Source organism: Sapajus apella, unplaced genomic scaffold (genome assembly GCF_009761245.1).
Source record: "Sapajus apella isolate SASKATOON/1434 unplaced genomic scaffold, GSC_monkey_1.0 scaffold82, whole genome shotgun sequence".
NCBI classification, from domain to species: Eukaryota; Metazoa; Chordata; class Mammalia; order Primates; family Cebidae; genus Sapajus; species Sapajus apella.
In genome coordinates, this window is record NW_022437022.1 from 8038671 (window position 1) to 8055976 (window position 17306).

At 48.5% G+C, this 17306-nt stretch overlaps 2 protein-coding genes across 14 annotated transcripts in view; one reads left to right on the forward strand and one right to left on the reverse strand.

Moving 5' to 3' along the window:
* EZR (ezrin) overlaps positions 1–15142 on the forward strand; it is a 55705-nt gene extending 40563 nt beyond the window's left edge. For both annotated transcript variants that reach the window (XM_032253182.1, XM_032253184.1), the window contains 7 exons: positions 5172–5268; positions 9770–9933; positions 10298–10428; positions 11200–11360; positions 11692–11784; positions 13371–13622; positions 13809–15142. In XM_032253182.1, coding sequence (XP_032109073.1) covers positions 5172–5268; positions 9770–9933; positions 10298–10428; positions 11200–11360; positions 11692–11784; positions 13371–13622; positions 13809–13973 — 1063 coding nt within the window. In that variant the 3' untranslated portion in view covers positions 13974–15142. The remainder of the gene's footprint in view (positions 1–5171; positions 5269–9769; positions 9934–10297; positions 10429–11199; positions 11361–11691; positions 11785–13370; positions 13623–13808) is intronic.
* Positions 15143–15775: 633 nt separating this feature from the next.
* SYTL3 (synaptotagmin like 3) overlaps positions 15776–17306 on the reverse strand; it is a 118828-nt gene continuing 117297 nt past the window's right edge. For all 12 annotated transcript variants that reach the window (XM_032253178.1, XM_032253173.1, XM_032253174.1 and 9 more), the window contains 2 exons: positions 17025–17230; positions 15776–16083 (listed from right to left, as the gene is read on the reverse strand). In XM_032253178.1, coding sequence (XP_032109069.1) covers positions 15974–16083; positions 17025–17230 — 316 coding nt within the window. In that variant the 3' untranslated portion in view covers positions 15776–15973. The remainder of the gene's footprint in view (positions 16084–17024; positions 17231–17306) is intronic.

The following is a 17306-nucleotide window of genomic DNA, read 5'->3' on the forward strand; positions in this document are numbered from 1 at the left end:
TGAGATTGCACCACTGCACTCTAGCCTGGGTGACAGAGTGAGACCATGTCTCAAAAAAAATTTTTTTTAAGAAGTGGGAAAGTGGGTAGATACAGGAACTTGGAACTAGGACACGATCTTTCTGGGAGACCCCAGAGCTGAAGCCCGTGGCTCTTAGACAGCCATGCCAAGGAGAGCAGTGCACAAAGTCCTGGTGGGAACACATGTGGCAAACTGCCTCTGCCTTTGAAATCTCTTGAATGACCAGATTTTGTAACATGGCCAGGCCAGGGCTGTCCAAACTGGTTTTTCAACCTGCAGGAAAACAGCAATGAGTAGGAACTTGCTGATGGTAGCTTGTAACTGCCCCAGCCCACGTAAATGTCCATTTCTTCCAAGTAAAAATGTGAGCCGTGTGACCTATTTAGTACTGTTCTGGCTCTCTGCTCCCCCTCCCCCACCATTGAGCAGTGAACCTGGCAACTCTCAGATGGTTCTTTCCCCGAAGAACGCTGGGGTGTTGGGCAGGCTCACTTACTGCCTCTCTTCTCCCTGTTCCTGAAGGCACACCCCTCTCTTCACAAAAAAAGCATTTATGAAGATAGTCAATTAATAGTCCCAAATTCTTTTCCTCTTGAACAAATATTGACAACGTGGTAGCAGCATAAGCAGGAGACTGTCCTGAAGTCTGAGGAGTGCTGAGAACTCGCCAGCTGTGCCAGATATTGTGCTGTACTCCTCTCGGTAGAACTAGGAGAATTAAATATACCTGAAACATCGTTCAGGTGAGAAAGGTGATCTATTGAGTATGAAAATTGAGCTCTAAGAGATTTATAATAACTCTGCGAGTAAACATCTCTATTTAAAACCCCGTTTTAGTATTAAATAGAATCTGACTGGGAAATCTGTCTCTTAGGGTCCCCGTTTCATTGTGCACATACCATTAAGTGGGAGCCTCTAGGACTGAAAGCGTTTGTCATCTCTTTTTAAACACTTAGCTTGGAATAGGTGGGAGTGTAAAGGGGGCAAAAATAGGTAAGTGCCCTCCCTGACGGCAATATAAGCTTCTGCACAGAGACAGTTCGGTTTAGCTGGGTTAGAATTCTACCCGGCACTCTCAGACCAAAAACAAAAACTAAAGGAACCTGATCTTTAGTCCTGTAAAAGCACTTTTTCCCTTAGCTTCATCCCTCTTTGGTCAGGCTTCATCATAGAAGTACTTCTGTAGGTAGGAGTTTCTGGAAGTACACTAGCTCCAGGGCTCCCACCTTAAAGGGAGAAAGTGCACAGGGAGCTTGGGGACTGAAACAGGAGCCACAGAATGGGTCTTTTTCCCTTTAGATTCCTTGTGGAGGTACTCAGGGCTGCACTTGCTTTATCACTTCTCTTTCCATCTACACATCGCTGTCACCCTCTGGCCCTCTTTGACACATTTCCAAGAAAATCGCAGGCATCCATCTCCTTCCCCAAAATGAAAGTGTATATGATATGCCAGATGTCAATTACATTTTTGTTATTTTGATGTAAAATTTAAATAAATGAAATGTAATCTTAAGTGTTCATTTGCTGAGTTTTCGCAAATATGCCTGAAGAATGCCAAATCTTAAGATATATAGAACATTATCATCACCCTCAGCTACATATTTTGGATTTAAATTTTTAAACCATTTGTTTTCTTGCATTTTATTTATTTATTTATTTTTTCCTTTTTTTTTTGAGATGGAGTCTCGCTTTGTTACCCAGGGTGAAATGCAATGGCATGATCTCGGCTCACTGTAACTTCTGCCTCCTGGGTTCAAGCAATTCTCCTTCCTCAGCCTCCTCTGCACCTGGCCTGTTGTTACATTTTGAAATCATTTCAGGCTGAGCATAGTGGCTCATACCTGTAATCCCAGGTATGAGCTAAAGGATTACAGGAGGATAAGGCAGGCGGATCCCTTGAGCTCAGGAGTTTGAGACCAGCCTGGGCAACATGGCAAAACCCCATCTCCACCAAAAATACAAAAACTTAGGCGTGGTGGCACATGCCTGTGGTCCTGGCTACTTGGGAGGCTGAGGTAGAAGGATCACTTGAACCCAGGAGGCAGAGGCTGCAGTGAGCCAAGATTGTACCACTGCATTTCAGCCTGGTTACTTTTTCTCGTTATTAAGCCAGACCCTATCTCAATTAAAAAAAAAAGTTATTTCAAACTTTAAAAAGATTCTAAAAATAGTACAAATAATTTCCATATACCTTTCACTTAGCTTCCTCAAGCATTAACACCTTACATCCAAATATCAAGATCAGAAAATTAACATTAATAATCTATAAACCTTATTCCCATTTTAATCAGTTGTCTCACTGATGTCCTATTTCTGCTCCAGGACCCTCTCTGGCCACACCTATAGTTTTTAGACCTTCCCATCTCCTTTGATGTGGGATAGTTCCAGTCTTTGTCATGAACTTAATATTTTTGAAGAATACTGGCCATTGACTTTTTGGAAAGCCCCTCAACTTGGATTGTCTGGTGTTTTCTCATTATTAAATAGGAGTTTTACATTTTTGGTGAGAACTCCACAAAAGTGCTGCTGTGCCCTTCCAGGGCCTCTTTCAAGGTGGCACATGTGGTCGGTATAGCTTATTGTAGGTGGTGCTAATTTTGATTATTAAGGTGATGTCTGCTGGGTTTCTTCACTGTAAAATCGCCATCCTTCAGTTTACAATTGGTCAGTATATTTGGAGGAGATAATTTTAAACTATGTAAATATCCTAGTTCTAGCTTCCATTGACAAGATTACTTTGGTATTTGAGAAATGGTGGCTTTTAAAAACTTTTTACATGCATTAATTGGAATTCTGCAAGGAGCCAATTTCTGTTTTCCGTGTATTTATGTTAGTATGGACTCATGGATACGTGTTTCAGTCTTTGGATTATCTTGCTCAGGTTGTTCGAGATTCGGCCTTTAGGAGCACGTTGAAATGGGACCCCTTGCATTATTTGCAGGCTTCCTTACTCTCTGGCTTCTCGAGATGCACCAGGTTCATTCTTTACATTCTCTGTTCTAGCCCTAGAATCAGCCATTTCTCTAAAGACCTGTCTGGTCCCTGTTAATGGAGAATCATTTTTTTTTTTTTTTTTTTTTTTTTTTAATGTGTAGCCTAAGCAAGGACACTTAAAACATTAGCCCTGTGGCTACCTTCTCTGTGGACCCTATTAATGTCCTATATGTGATCTCTTATAAAAAGGAAAAAGGAAATCCTTGGGCTTTAGTTTTCCAACTTTGGTCAAGAATTAAAGGAAGTTCTTTAACTCCGAAGTGAGTCATAATTTTCATGTTTAACCTCTTTGTTTTGATACTGCAATTATGCTTATGAGTAGCTATGAATTGTTATATGAGGTTTCAAAGTCCTAAGAGGACAAACTTTCTAGACACACCAGAGAGCTGGAGGCCTAAGTTTTCTAAGGTCAGAACCTGTTTTGAGAGCCCCGTATAGAGACAGGAGCTGGGGACTGGATCCCAGCCCCTGGAAGTTTCAGGAGGTGGCACTCCTCTGGAGCCTGGATCCTATAGCTCCCCTGTTGGTGCCAGCAGGCTGCTCTTGTGTTTTGGGTGAAAAGTGCTCCAAAGCAACACGTGCCTGTCTGATGCCATTCTCATAGCCTTTCAATGTAAGGAGGACATGGGCTGAAGTCAGTAGCAGGGCTAGGTAATTTCTGGAGTTCCCCTTCAATGGTCTGAAACCTGTAAAGAAAATGACATCTCAAAGATAAAGAAACTCCTTGCATGTTTGTTTGAATGCCAGGTGTTTTTTATGGATATTGGTGATTCTAGACCATAGCATTGTAAAAGAAAGGATGTATACAAAAAGCTTTGACGTTTAGAACCATGGTCTGGCCAGTATCCTGCCACTGTTGCTGCAGGCACACCGTGACCAACTATTCCCCAGGAGGGCCAGCTGTCAGGCTTACATGTTTGCCCTCAGCCTCCACAGTCCACCGCACACTGCCTTGACCTAGTTTGTTGTCATAACGAAACCTGTGTCGCTCGTCAGTATGAACCTGTTGGTACACCAGAGATTGCTCGACCTTCCTGCTGCTTCTAAAATGAAGGTTTTTGTGGGATGTTGGAAAGGACTGTTTTGGATGGCAGCATTGTCAAATGGTGGTTTTGAGGATCTGTTGTCACTTGCAGAATGGCATTATCCCTGGTAAAATGCGAGGGAAGAACAGGGTGGGAAGCGTGCAGTGAGCAGAGCAATAGGGTCTTGAGATCACATGATGAACTTGGGAATGCTAATAAAAGCCTGAGTCTGGGCCAGTCATGGCATAGCACTGGTTAAGTCGAGTTAGCCCTGTGGGGCTTTCATTAGGGCAGTTTGAGGGCTGTCCTGGAAGTGGGAGAGTGCCATGGGAAAATGTCTGTCCAGCCGGGAGAACATGCACTAGCAGTAGCAGAATGTGTAGCAAGGCCTTGTCCATATCTCTTGGCAAGCTCTGTTGAGTACGACACGTCTGGGAAACATGATGGGATCTTGGTCCTGTTGGTTTCATAAAACTAAATGACCAGTAAGCTAAATAACATTCAGCAAACAGTCCGTAGCAGAAGAGCCTGCATATTGAGAGAAAAGAGGCCTCAAGGGAAAGGGAGGCGACCCCAGGGAACCCATGTGTTGAAAGGTGGGTCTAAACGGTGGAGTTTAAGGCTGGATTTGACAGCTCCTTAGATGCTGAGTTAAGGACTGTGTTAACATTTGAAGATAGGAAATGAATCAGATCAGCAGACTGAAGGTAGGGGTTCTCCAGCACAGAGCTTGAGAGGGCTCTGGCAGGATGAGAGGTGGGTGAGTGTGGTGATGTGATACGGGAATGAACAGCAGAAGATTCCTGAGGGAGGGTCAAGGTGCCTGGGTAGGAATTGCAGGTGACCTCAAGATCACCATCCTGGGTAATGGTAGGTGCCCCAAACTGAGGAAAAGCCAGAGGAAATGGGAACAGATTAAGGTTGCAGAAGCCTTGTAGCCAGCCACTTGGCTTGACCTAGGACAGGTGGGAACCGTTTGATAATAGCATATAACACACATTATGTCTCCTGGGTTAGCTGATTCATATTATTTTAATTGAACTAATAAGAATAGATTTGCGAATCTCTCTTACCCAGTCCAAGAACACATACGTATACATCTAATCATCCACCTTTTCTTTTTAACCTCAGGTTAACTCCAAAGATTGGCTTCCCTTGGAGTGAAATCAGGAACATCTCTTTCAATGACAAAAAGTTTGTCATTAAACCCATCGACAAGAAGGCACCTGTAAGTTCCACAACATTTTATTCAGGGGCTACTGTTTTTTATTCTTAGACTTCATGAGTTGTCAGGGTAACAGAGTTCTCTCTGTGACGAGTAGCTGGTGATACTCCAAACTCCCTGTGTGGTTGCACTGAGGGCCAGAGATCCTGTGGGCCAGGCAGTCATTGCAGGGGAGACCACTTAACTTTTCAAATGATCCTCATTCCTTAAGAAGAAAAGGGCAGTTCTGAGTCAATTAGCCAAATGATAAGCATTTCCCTAAATGCTGTCTTTTTGGTGTGGAGAGCCAGCCTACCTCCTGGGCCACCTGGGTATGGGAACTCTCCTGGCAGCTGGCTGGAGGACCGACAGTGGGACCTGCGAGTCTCAAGGGCCAGATTTGCGTTTCAGAGCTGCCCTGGATCTTACCCAAGTTAGGGACCATCACACTTGCACCCAAACCCCAGCGTTTCATCTGGGCTTTGCCTCTCCCGCTTCTGTTGTCAGAGGTGTGCATCCTCACACAGGTGAGACTGGCAGGCAGTCATTTTCAGAGGGACGTGGTAAGAAAAAGGCTACACTTGATGTTCTGACATCTGAGACCACTGATTGTAATAGCTGCAGAGACCAGTGCATTATGGAAATTTGTTTGGTTTTATTTATTCTGACCTTTAAACTTTTGTTAGCTCAGAATATTTAAGACACGTGTACATAACTGTAACATTGTAGAATGGGTAAGGATTTTTGTTACCAGAAATCTGGTTCTCTAAAAAAAAATTGCCACTTGAAGAAATTCTGTTATCCACCTTAGAGCCTGTTCTGAATTTTACCAAAATTACAGATTGGAAAGGACTTTGCGTTCTCATGTAATTTTTGTTCCTTAGTTACAGTGTTAAGCTTGGAGAGGCAAACATGGGCTGTGGTCCATAGCTTGGTTGTCTGTTAACCTTTTTGGGACTGGGTGCTGCTTAGCAATGGTAAATCCAGTTAGTATGTGGTGTTATTGTTCTCCCCACATGCAGGTTTGTCTAGCATAATTTAAAATCAGCAGGTCTTGACAGTTTTTGAGAAAGTATTTTCTTTGTTAAAAATGTCTCCTGCTGTTTGCAAACTCCTGGCTGCTACTTCGTGGGTAGTTGCACAGTTATTTAAAATTAAACTGGTGTTTAATGCAGACTCTGAGGCTCCATGGTAGCTGTTCATATTAATATGCAACACTGTGAAGAGAGGGTCATAGTGTCTTTATGGCACTTGGGTAGTGAGATTGGCGCAATTTAGAAGAGCAAGAAAATTCTGAAATCCCTCATCAGTAGCCTGCTATGTACTCTGTGACGCTGTTGCCTTTTCAGAATACTTCTATTAGAAATTTGACTATAGCAGAAATTCTGGACTAGACTGGGAATTTGTGTGTTTGATAAAAATTTCTCTCTTGAAAAGCTGAAGAATATTTCCTAAGTCCCAGGCAGAAGCCATTGTAATGAATCTTAGGCGTATGCCTTTATTATAGAGTAGCCTCATGTGGAGTATCTCTTAAAAGAGAAAGAAACATTGGCTGGTTGCACACTGTTCCAGGTGCTCTTCCAGGCTGTGTGCGCACCACGAACAAGGCAAAGCTCCTGCCCTGGTGAAGCCTACCTTCAAGTGGAGGAAAGGGTTAGAAACAAGCCAAATGAGATGCTTTCTGGTAGTAAATTTAACAGTATGGCTGTGATTAAAAACAAAGCAGGATCAGAAGATTATGTGATCATCAGGCAGGTTGGGCAGCAGCCACACTGAGAAGGCAACATCTTTGAGTGGGCAGTGCTGAGTTCTGTCACCCCCATGCCACCCCAGGGCTGCTTGAGGCACTGCCCTGCCTCAGTCTGTAAACTTTGGGCAGAAGAAATTCAAGTTTTCAACATCCAACTTTCATGTAAAAGAAGAGGAAGCCCCCAAGTTTAAGGTGTGAATTCACAAATGAGTCCTTGTCCAGTTCTGCCTCCAGCAGCTGCCATCTCCATTTTAAAAGCCAACTTCTCTTCCCTGCCAAGGCGTGTACAGCAATTTGGGGCCATGCTTTGGCTCTTGAGGTGAGACCTTGTACACAACTGACATGGCCTGCCCAGGTAAGCCTATGAGGGCTGAGGTGGCTACCTTTCCCCTTTCAAAAGAGCCTTTTGTTTCTGTGGCCTCATGGAGAAGGCAGAGGCTCTCAGGCATCTGGAATTTAGAGAAAGCAAGCAGCATTTCTGCACTGACTCCTCGGCTGCTCCCTCCATGTGGCCTTTCCAGGAGCACCGCTGCCTCCCATGGCTGCCTGCAGCCATCTTTGTGGCCAGATGAGCCTTGGGATTAGCCTCTTATGGGAGTTTCCTGAAGTTCCTGTCGCTGGCATCTCAGGGACTTGAAAAGGGACTCTTACCTTCTCTCCTTCTGTATTTGTAGGGTCTTGGGTTTATTTTTCTTGAACTTTCCTTGTGCCTAATTTGCATTTTTACCTTGCTTGTTCTTAGCCAGTTTAAAAACCCCTGCTCCGGGTCTTGTCGTCTTATGGTTCTTCGTCAGGAGGCTGCATCCTGCAGCAGGTTAGGGACTTGGATTTAGAAGCCTTTCACTATGAGTCTGTTATAACTTGAAGACAGAAACTGGCTTCCTTCAAAGGTACTGGGAGGAATTTCCTGCCAGGCACCTTCTCCTCCCTTACCTGCTGGCAGCGGTGGACTCCCTGAATTCTCCTGGTTCCCGTTGCTGGCAGGACCTGTCTTCTGGAGGGAAAGGGGAAGAGGGGGACATTGTAATGTTAACCTGAAGTTACCATTGAGATTTTTCATTGATTTCCCCCCACCCCAGTGCCGACCAACCCCATAAAGGGAGTTGGTGCTAATCAGCGTTTTTTGAGTCAGTCAGGGCCTATGTGGTAGAGTCCTCTGAAGCTGTCATGCAGGATTGTTTCCTCTGTGTAATAAGGGATAGGTGGGTCATAAACATGCCTGTTGCTCCCAGCTCCACCAACTCCTCCCTCGGAAACCCAGTGACTTAAACAAGGGTGTGAAACCCCAAAGACAGCCCCACCCAGGAAGTTCATGGGCTTTCAGGGCTTGGCATCACCTTTCACCCTAGGATTTCTGGAACAGATGAAAAGACTATGAAGCTAAATAGATTCTTCTTAGGCGTGTTGATGAACCCGCTCCGCCAGTTCCTTGTTAGGTATCAGAAGTTGCTGTGGGATGTGTCGCGCTGTTTCTTAGTTTTAGCCACCCTGCCCCTGTTCTCAATGGTCAGAAGCTGGACACCGGGGGCCCTGAGGTTAAGAGGAAACTGACAGAGGCACTGAAAAATAACTTTTCATGGGAGTTTCTAAACCATATTGTTTCTTCTGTCTTGTAAGTTAATCACAGCAGCAGCAAGGAGTTGGGACTGAGATTTTAACTGTGTCCCAAATGTTTCCAGTCATGGTTACGAGTTTCCTGAATGCTGTGATTCTGCCTCGTTTTCGAGGAGGCGCCTCTGGTTGCAGTCTTGCAAGGCACGAGCAATGGGAGTGACTGCTGTGTGTGTCAGCCAGCTCTTACCGCGCCAGGCGCTGTTCCGAGTACCTCCTGAGCATCATTATAAGGCAGGGATGCTAGCATCTAACGGGACTGCTGGGGGTATTGAGTCCCCTCTCTGAAGTCCCGGGAGATACGGGTGTCCCTGCCTTATGTCGAAAGCGCTGAGGTTGGTGAAGGGATGTGCCGAAGGCCGTGGAGCTCGCACGTGGCTATGCTGCACAAGCTGGCAGTGCCTGGCAAATACTGAGCAATTCAAATATTGACCATGGGAGGATAGAGATGAGTCCCTGATCTCAGGAGCTGATGGCCCCATAGGAGTGGGATGCTGAAAGGAGTCGCTGGAGTGAAGTGACTGTGCCACTGTGGCAAGTGCCTACAGTGGGTACGGTGGGTACAGGAGCAGGGCTGGATAGCTCTGATGAGAGAGAACTGACAACACACGGGAGCCTGGGCCCAGAGCTGGAAGGTCTCCGTATGCATCGGGCCCAGGCCCTGGAGCTCCTAGGCTGGCAGTGATGGTCGCAGTGGTGACCTGGTTATTATAGCAATAACAGTGTGGGAGGGGAGTCTGTGGCAGAGGAGACCAGAAGTTCAAATAGAAGCAGAGGCTGTCCAGGCCAGCACTGGGGACAGGGGGCAGTGAGGCTGGAGAGGATGTCATGAAAGATGGTCCCATGGAAGAGAGAGGCAGCTCTAAGACTTGAAGGATTTCCCAAGGCTGAGAGTTCTTGCCTTGGAAAAGCTTTGCAGTTAACTTGCAGCGAGATTGCAACGTGCCTGCAGCATGTACATACCCACACATAACCACACACACGCAGCACTTGCCCGTCCTCCCCCTGTCCCAGAGAATGCACATTCTGAATACCAAGACTCTGCCATCCCTGTTCTACTACATTGGTTCTTTTAGAAAAGTTCTGGACCTTTGTGAAGTATGGTTTGGGAGAAGAAAACCAAACGAAGGAGCTTGAGTCCAGTTGGCCTGTTCTGTTTTGTAGGACTTTGTGTTTTATGCCCCTCGCCTGAGAATTAACAAGCGGATCCTGCAGCTCTGCATGGGCAACCATGAGCTGTACATGCGCCGCAGGAAGCCCGACACCATCGAGGTGCAGCAGATGAAGGCCCAGGCCCGGGAGGAGAAGCATCAGAAGCAGCTGGAACGGTGAGCGTGGGAGGCCGGAGCAGGGGCCTGTGTTCTCCCTGCTCAGCGTCCGCCAGCCCTGCCTGCTGGGGTAGCTGGTGCCTGTCAGGTGACCCCGGAGCTGATCAAGAGAGCCTGGTGGAATGGAACCCATTCGCCACACTGGGATTTTCCAGGCCTTTGTCTCTGGGTCGTGGCTGTGGTGCTGAGCCTGGTGTCAGCCCTGGAGCGACTGCTCTGTCAGGTGGCTCAGGCTGGCAGCAGGCCAGGGCGGCCCTGAGGATGCCAAGTCTATCCTGGAACTGCACACACCCATGAAGTGTGTTGACCCCTTACTTCCCTGTCAGAGTCTAAATCTCCCTGTGCCTCTTTCTCCCTGCACTAGGCAACAGCTGGAAACGGAGAAGAAAAGGAGAGAAACTGTAGAGAGAGAGAAAGAGCAGATGATGCGCGAGAAGGAGGAGCTGATGCTGCGGCTGCAGGACTATGAGGAGAAGACCAAGAAGGCAGAGAGAGGTCAGGAGCCCTGGGGCTGGTGCTCCATGCTGGGGCATGCATTTCCACAGAGAGGCAGGACCCACACCCACCACCCCCCCACCGGGAAGGAACCTCTTCCCAAGAATGAGTCCTGCAGTGCAGACTCACAGCAGAATTGACAACATGGTTATTTGGTTTGGAAAATGATTCTGTACTTCCTTAACTTTGGTGCTAATTGTTCTAAGACATCGCATTTTAAAATTTCCCCAGACCTTTGAGGTAAGAGCTAAATCACCCAGCTTCCCCAATAAGGACATTAAGGTTTGATGTGGTACAGTGACTAGCTCACAGTCCCACAGACCATGAGTGACAGGGCCAAGCCAGTCTTCCCTGCACAGCTCCAGTCGACAACCCCAGCAGCTGGGCCGTTACACAAGGCGTCACAGATGCTATGTTCATTGGCAGCCCTTAGCATACATGGGGAGGGCATTTCTATGTTCTGAGTGTGGGGCACCTGCACATCGGGCAGCTGGCCTGGGGAGAGGAGCACCAAGAGGGGTGAGTCAGGCATGCCAGGGAGAGAGGGCGCCTGGCTGGGGTTGGACAGGGGTTTCTAGCCATACTGAGGAAGTTGTCATGGAAACGACAGGAATGAGCTGTGAAGTGCTTTCTTCCAGGGTCACTGGAATACATCCCATCGACCTGTGACTTGGTCCAAGGCTTTCTGGCTTTTTGGGTGGGAATAGAAGGTGGGGGCTCTGAAGTCCCTGGGCTGAGGGCTTGAGTGGCTCTGGCTTTGTGTCTTCTCAGAACTCTCGGAGCAGATTCAGAGGGCCCTGCAGCTGGAGGAGGAGAGGAAACGGGCACAGGAGGAGGCCGAGCGCCTAGAGGCTGACCGCATGGCTGCACTGCGGGCTAAGGAGGAGCTGGAGAGACAGGCGGTGGATCAGATAAAGAGCCAGGAGCAGCTGGTAGGAATCGCCTGAGTTTCAAGATGCTGAATTATAGAGAGGATGCTTCTGAGGATGGAAAATGTGACACCTGCCTTGTAATAATTGTCATGACTGGAAGCTGTAAGCTGATCTGGGGGCTGAAGCAGCTGACAGGGAAGGGGCTGGGCTGTTGCCAGGGTCACCCATAGAAGGTGGGTGTGGGCATCCAGGAAGAGACAGCAGGGGTGCACGATGGACCCTGCTGGCCATGGGTAGGAGGGACTCGGGTGTCACAGTGGAGGCTACTCATTCACAACCAGACTGTCGAAAGGGTTCCAGAACTCACTTGAGCTTGGCGTTCCCTTCCCAGGCTGCGGAGCTTGCAGAGTACACTGCCAAGATTGCCCTCCTGGAAGAGGCACGGAGGCGCAAGGAGGATGAGGTTGAAGAGTGGCAGCACAGGGTGAGTCTGTGCAGGGGAACCTCCGCACGCCCTCGGCATGTGTTGCCCACTGGCTGTGGTGGAGCCCTTCTGCAGGTGGGGTGGGGAGGGGGTGGTTTGGCTCAGCAGCCAGGTCCCACTGGAAGCTTCTGGGATGTCTCATGATCCTCTGCTGATACCAGCCGTACTGTTGAAGTAGAAATCCCCAGAGATGGGTCTGAGCTTATACACGAGTCAGCGCAGCTGCTGGATTCGTGGAGAGAGGGAGGACTTCTTTCACCCACTTTGCTCCCCCCACCCTGACTGTTCAGTGCCGATCTGACAGCCTGGTCAGGAACTGGTTTTAAATCAAGTTACATATGTGCCCCTTGCAATGGGGTCGCAGTGCCGGAAGCATGATTTCCTGGTGGTGGTGTATACAGTGGGCACCATGGGAAGATCCAGGTCCTTGGAAGTCTCCAGGCTGGAGCGAGAGCCAGGCTCTGCCGCTCATCAGCTTATGTGACTGGGGGCTAGCAGCGTCACCTCTCTGAGCCTCATTTTCCTCATTGTAGAATGGGAGCAATACCCAACTCATAAGGTTGCTCTGCAGATGCAAGGTCCCATGCCCAGGACCTAGCACAGACCTTCTGGCCCATCCTTCCCTCTCTGGTGCTGCCTTCTGGGGACTTGTCTCCCTGCTGTCCACAGCTGCATCTCCCTAGCATCTCCTTGCCTCTGTTCAGCCTATTCCTGCTGCCAGTCTGTATTGTTCTGTTCTCACCTGGCTATAAAGAACTACCTGAGACTCGGTAGTTTATAAAGAAAAGAGGTTTGATTGACTTACAGTCTCTCGTGGCTGGGGAAGCCTCAGGAAGTTTACAGTCATGGCAGAAGGTGAAGGGGAAGCAGGCATGTCTTAACATGGCGGCAGGAGAGAGGAAAGCAAAGGGGGCAGGGCCAAACACTTTGAAACCATCAGCTCTCACTCAGAACCTACCCACTAGCATGAGAACAGCAGAGGGAAAACCACCCCATGATCCAGTCACCTCCCACCAGGTCCCTCCTTCGACATGTGCGGATTATAGTGGGAGATGAGATTTGGGTGGAGAGACAGCCATATCACCATCCCAAGTAGGAAGCAGAAGACTGGTTTCTTAGGTTTTTAGAAAAAGTACCTGTTAAGAGTTAAGTGAGGAGAGGTGGCTACAGAGCAGCTCCACACCAAGCTCGACTCCAGGGCTGGGATGGAGGTGGGCCCGACTGGGCCCGTGTGCAGGTGGTGAGCAGGAGAGCACTTGATGAAGAGAGCCCGTTACTCATTCTGCCAGAGGATTTTTTTTTTTTTTTCTCAAAACTGATATACTGTCTAGAGTTACAGACAGAAAAAAAAAATGGTAGTTTGAAAACTGCCCAGGCTCTGGCATCACAGTTCCCCTTCCTGTCTTGGACGCAGAGAGTTGTAAGCCCCACATGCACCCTGAGGGGGCTCCTCTGTGAAGCCACAGCCCACCCCATTCAGTGCTGCCTTTGCCTGCCAGGACAGAGGGAGGCAACATTCTGTTCTCATAGCCAGGAGGATGGGAACTCTGGGTGGAAGTCCTCACCTATTGATTTGCTTTCCAAAGGCCAAAGAAGCCCAGGATGACCTGGTGAAGACCAAGGAGGAGCTGCACCTGGTAATGACTGCACCCCCGCCCCCACCGCCCCCTGTGTACGAGCCAGTGAGCTACCATGTCCAGGAGAGCTTGCAGGATGAGGGCGCAGAGCCCACGGGCTACAGCGCGGAGCTGTCTAGTGAAGGCATCCGGGATGACCGCAACGAGGAGAAGCGTATCACCGAAGCGGAGAAGAATGAGCGCGTGCAGCGGCAGCTGCTGGTGAGGCCCTAGGGGGCTCTGTGTCTCCAGGGGGCCTGCTTCTCTCTTGTAGCAGATAGGCTTGGGGAGAGCAGTGATGGGAGTCAGCCCCACCCAGCACCCTGCTTACCCTTCCCACTTTCCTACGGGAGGGGCCAGGCCAAATGGGGAGGAGAAGGGACCTAGCAATGCCTCTTAATGTTGCAGACGCTGAGCAGCGAGCTGTCCCAGGCCCGAGATGAGAATAAGAGGACCCACAATGACATCATCCACAATGAGAACATGAGGCAAGGCCGGGACAAGTACAAGACGCTGCGGCAGATCCGGCAGGGCAACACCAAGCAGCGCATTGACGAGTTCGAGGCCATGTAGTGGCCAGGCCAGGACAGAGGGCAGAGGGGCGCTCGCAGCAGGCGCTGCTGTCAGCGCTGCCAGCCTCGTCACGCTTGTGTCTTTAGTGCTCCAAGTCTAGGAACTCCCTCATCAGATCTCGGTTCCTTTAAAAAGCGTTACCCAACAGAAACATTCTGGGCTGGGAACCAGGGAGGCGCCCTGGTTGGTTTTCCCCAGTTGTATCATAGTGCCAAGCAGGCCTGATTCTCGAGATTATTTTCAAATCACCTCCTGTGTTGTGCTGAGAGCAGGACTGATTGAATTACGGAAAATGCCTGTAAAGTCTGAGTAAGAAACTTCATGCTGGCCTGTGTGATACAAGATTCTGTATCACTAAAGGAAACCGCGGCATGGCTTCCATCTGTGCCATACTTCCTCTGCATTTGAAATGAGCTCAAATTGGGTTTTGATTTTTAATTTCTATGAAGGATCCATCTTTGTATATTTACATGCTTTGAGGGGTGAAAATTATTTTGGAAATGAGACAAGCACTCGCACACACAATGATTCCCTCCTCCTGTCCACACAGCTGGCAGAAATCACAGTGGTCACCAGCGTTAGCGGCGGAGGAGGATACTTGGATAAATTTTTAGTTTTGTTGGTTTTTTGCTTAACAGTTAGAAAACTACATTGTTGTACTTACACACCTGACTGATCAGCTATATAGTATTTATATACAAGTGATAATACAGATTTGTAACATTAGTTTTAAAAAGGGAAAGTTTTGTTCTGTATATTTTGTTACCTTTTACAGAATAAGAATTACACATGGAAAACCCTCTAACCCTGGCACTTGGTGTGATGTGGCAGGGCAGTCATGAGTCACCTGCCTGCTGCAGTCACTTGTAAACAGGATTTTTATTGTTAGTGTTTTATGCATGTAACGGACTATGCACACTTTTAATTTTGTCAAATACACACATGCCACTATGACCATTTAGACTCCAGCCATGAGACTGTTCGCTCACGTGTGTCTGTTTCCATCTCTGCCATGGCCTTGGTAGGCTGTGGGGAAGGCAGCTTTGGAAGGTTGTTGCTTCTGCCCACCCATCATTCCTCCTTGTGCACTGCTTTCCCCTTTGCAGTTAAGACGCCATGAGCAGGTGGATTCCATGCTGCAGGCATGAAATAAAAGCTTTGCAAAGGCATGAAGCAGCATGAGTGTATGCTTGTGTGTGGGGTGGGAGGGCCACCGCCGACCCACCTGGGCTCTATGCTGTTCACTGGCCAGGTTTTGCAAGGGACTTTGGCGTCCCTGGGGGTACACTGGTCAGTTAAGAGCTGACCAACACAAGGCCTGAATTCTTAACCTGGTGCTCCCTGAGTCACCTAACCTCTGGAAATGTTTTCCACAGGAGAGAAGAATGGCTCCAACACTCACCAGACTCCTCTGAAATGTTCCTCATAGCAAAGCTGTGACTTTTTGGAGGCAGGGTCTCCCTTCGGCCCTGGCTGGATCGCAGTTGTGCAGTCAGTCAGGGCTTACTGTAGCCTCCTACATCCTGGGCTCAAGCAGTCTTCCCGCCTCTGCCTCTTGAGTAGCTGGGACTACAGGTGTGTACCACCACACCTGGCTAATTTTTTTTTTTTAGGTGGGGGGAGAGGGTATCTACATCGCGTGGGCTGATCTCACACTCGTGAGCTCGAGCCATCCACTGCAGCCTCCCAAAGTTGCCGGGGTTATGGGGGGAGCCACCATGCCTGGCCTGACTGACCATTTAAGCCCTGGAGGACACAGGTAACAACGTTATTGAAATCTGGCCATGTTCCACATCTCAAAGAGGAGATAACGCACCAGAGGCTTAGGTAACATTCATAATTGCTGTATTTAAGTACCCAGAGATACCCATAGGCGTTGAAGCCACAGGCAGGACTGCAGATGGAGACTGCTCAAGGTTTAAGGAGTCTCCAGCTGGGGCCCCACTCTGGGGGCGCAGTGTTTCACACCTGCTGCAACCTGGAACCTTGTGGCTTTCGTGTCAGTGCAGGATGAGAGTCATGTCTGTCCACACATTGGGGCTGGAAAGGACTTTCTGCCATTGGAGCTTCAATTGTGAGCATGCGTCCCCGCCACCAGCTGCATCTCCCTCTGTAAGGAAGACAAGTTAGCTATGGTCAGTAAGGACACCACTTCATCTCTTCTCAGCTCATTACAAATGACCAGCCAGAAGTTTTTCCACCTCAAGTCATTAAAAGGCCAACTACTGATGACATAGACACCTCCACCAGGACCCACACCCCAACAAAGCTGGCGTTGAGACGGATTTGCCCAGGCATCCCCTGCTCTGCGGTGCTCTAACAGCTCGGAGCTCTGGTTTGAAAGTGAGGTGAGGACTCTGGTTTGGTACGCTGGGTCTTCACCAAGGGAGTGAATAGTCGGCACACCAGTTCAGATTCAGGGCCAGACTTGCCCATGAAAAGGGATTCTTAAAGGAAGACAGTATGCTTTGGACAAAATCTCTGAAAAGTAATTCAGCAGTGAGGCTTAGTTCTCTCCAGTCACTGGCTCTCAGTTGGAGGTCCTTGGAGATGTGTGCAGGTGTTTTTGGTTGTCACCACGTCGGGGACACGGCTGGCAGCTAGAAGCAGCTCTAAGCACAGAACTTCACAGCAGAGGGCTGTCCACCCTGCAGGCCGGTGGCGCCCTGCCGAGCGGCTCTGGACAGCATTGCTGTTTTGACCTCTTGATGAAGTACTTTCTGAATTGCCATTTGTTTGAGTTAGGAAGCTATTTTCCTTTAAGAAAATAATCCTTTTATGATTGATGCCAGAAACAAAAGCAAATACTGTACCTAGCCCATTTGGAGGCCTATAATTTTTGTTGCTTTAGCAGATGTAAATCTGATTTAAATTGTCAAAATACTTGGCTGCATTATGGCTCAGCTGTAGAGTAAAAACTAGACAGGAATTTCCATGTAAGGCAGGTTAGGCAATTTCAAAACCAGTTAAGTCACTGCCCTGGTTTTCATGGTACCCATTAGGATAATCACAAAGGATAAATAACATTTGGGCCCAATAGCTCAGACTTACTTGAACCAAGTGTGGTTCCCCCAAGCAAGCGGTCGTTCATTCCAAGGAGAGCCTGGTCCCAAACGGTTAACTCCAAGCTCGACTGCCTCAGCTGAGCTGGGGTTACGCCACTGAAGACAAAGGAGTGTTTCCACTGGGGGCAAGCCTGCTTCTTCAGGACTGGTGACTTCAGTCTCAATTTTTGTTGGTCTGGCAGAGTGAGACAGCTGAAGAGGTGATACAAACTCTGCAATCACTGCTGTGCACATGGCCACCTCTCCCAAGGCTGGTGCATCAGCGCAG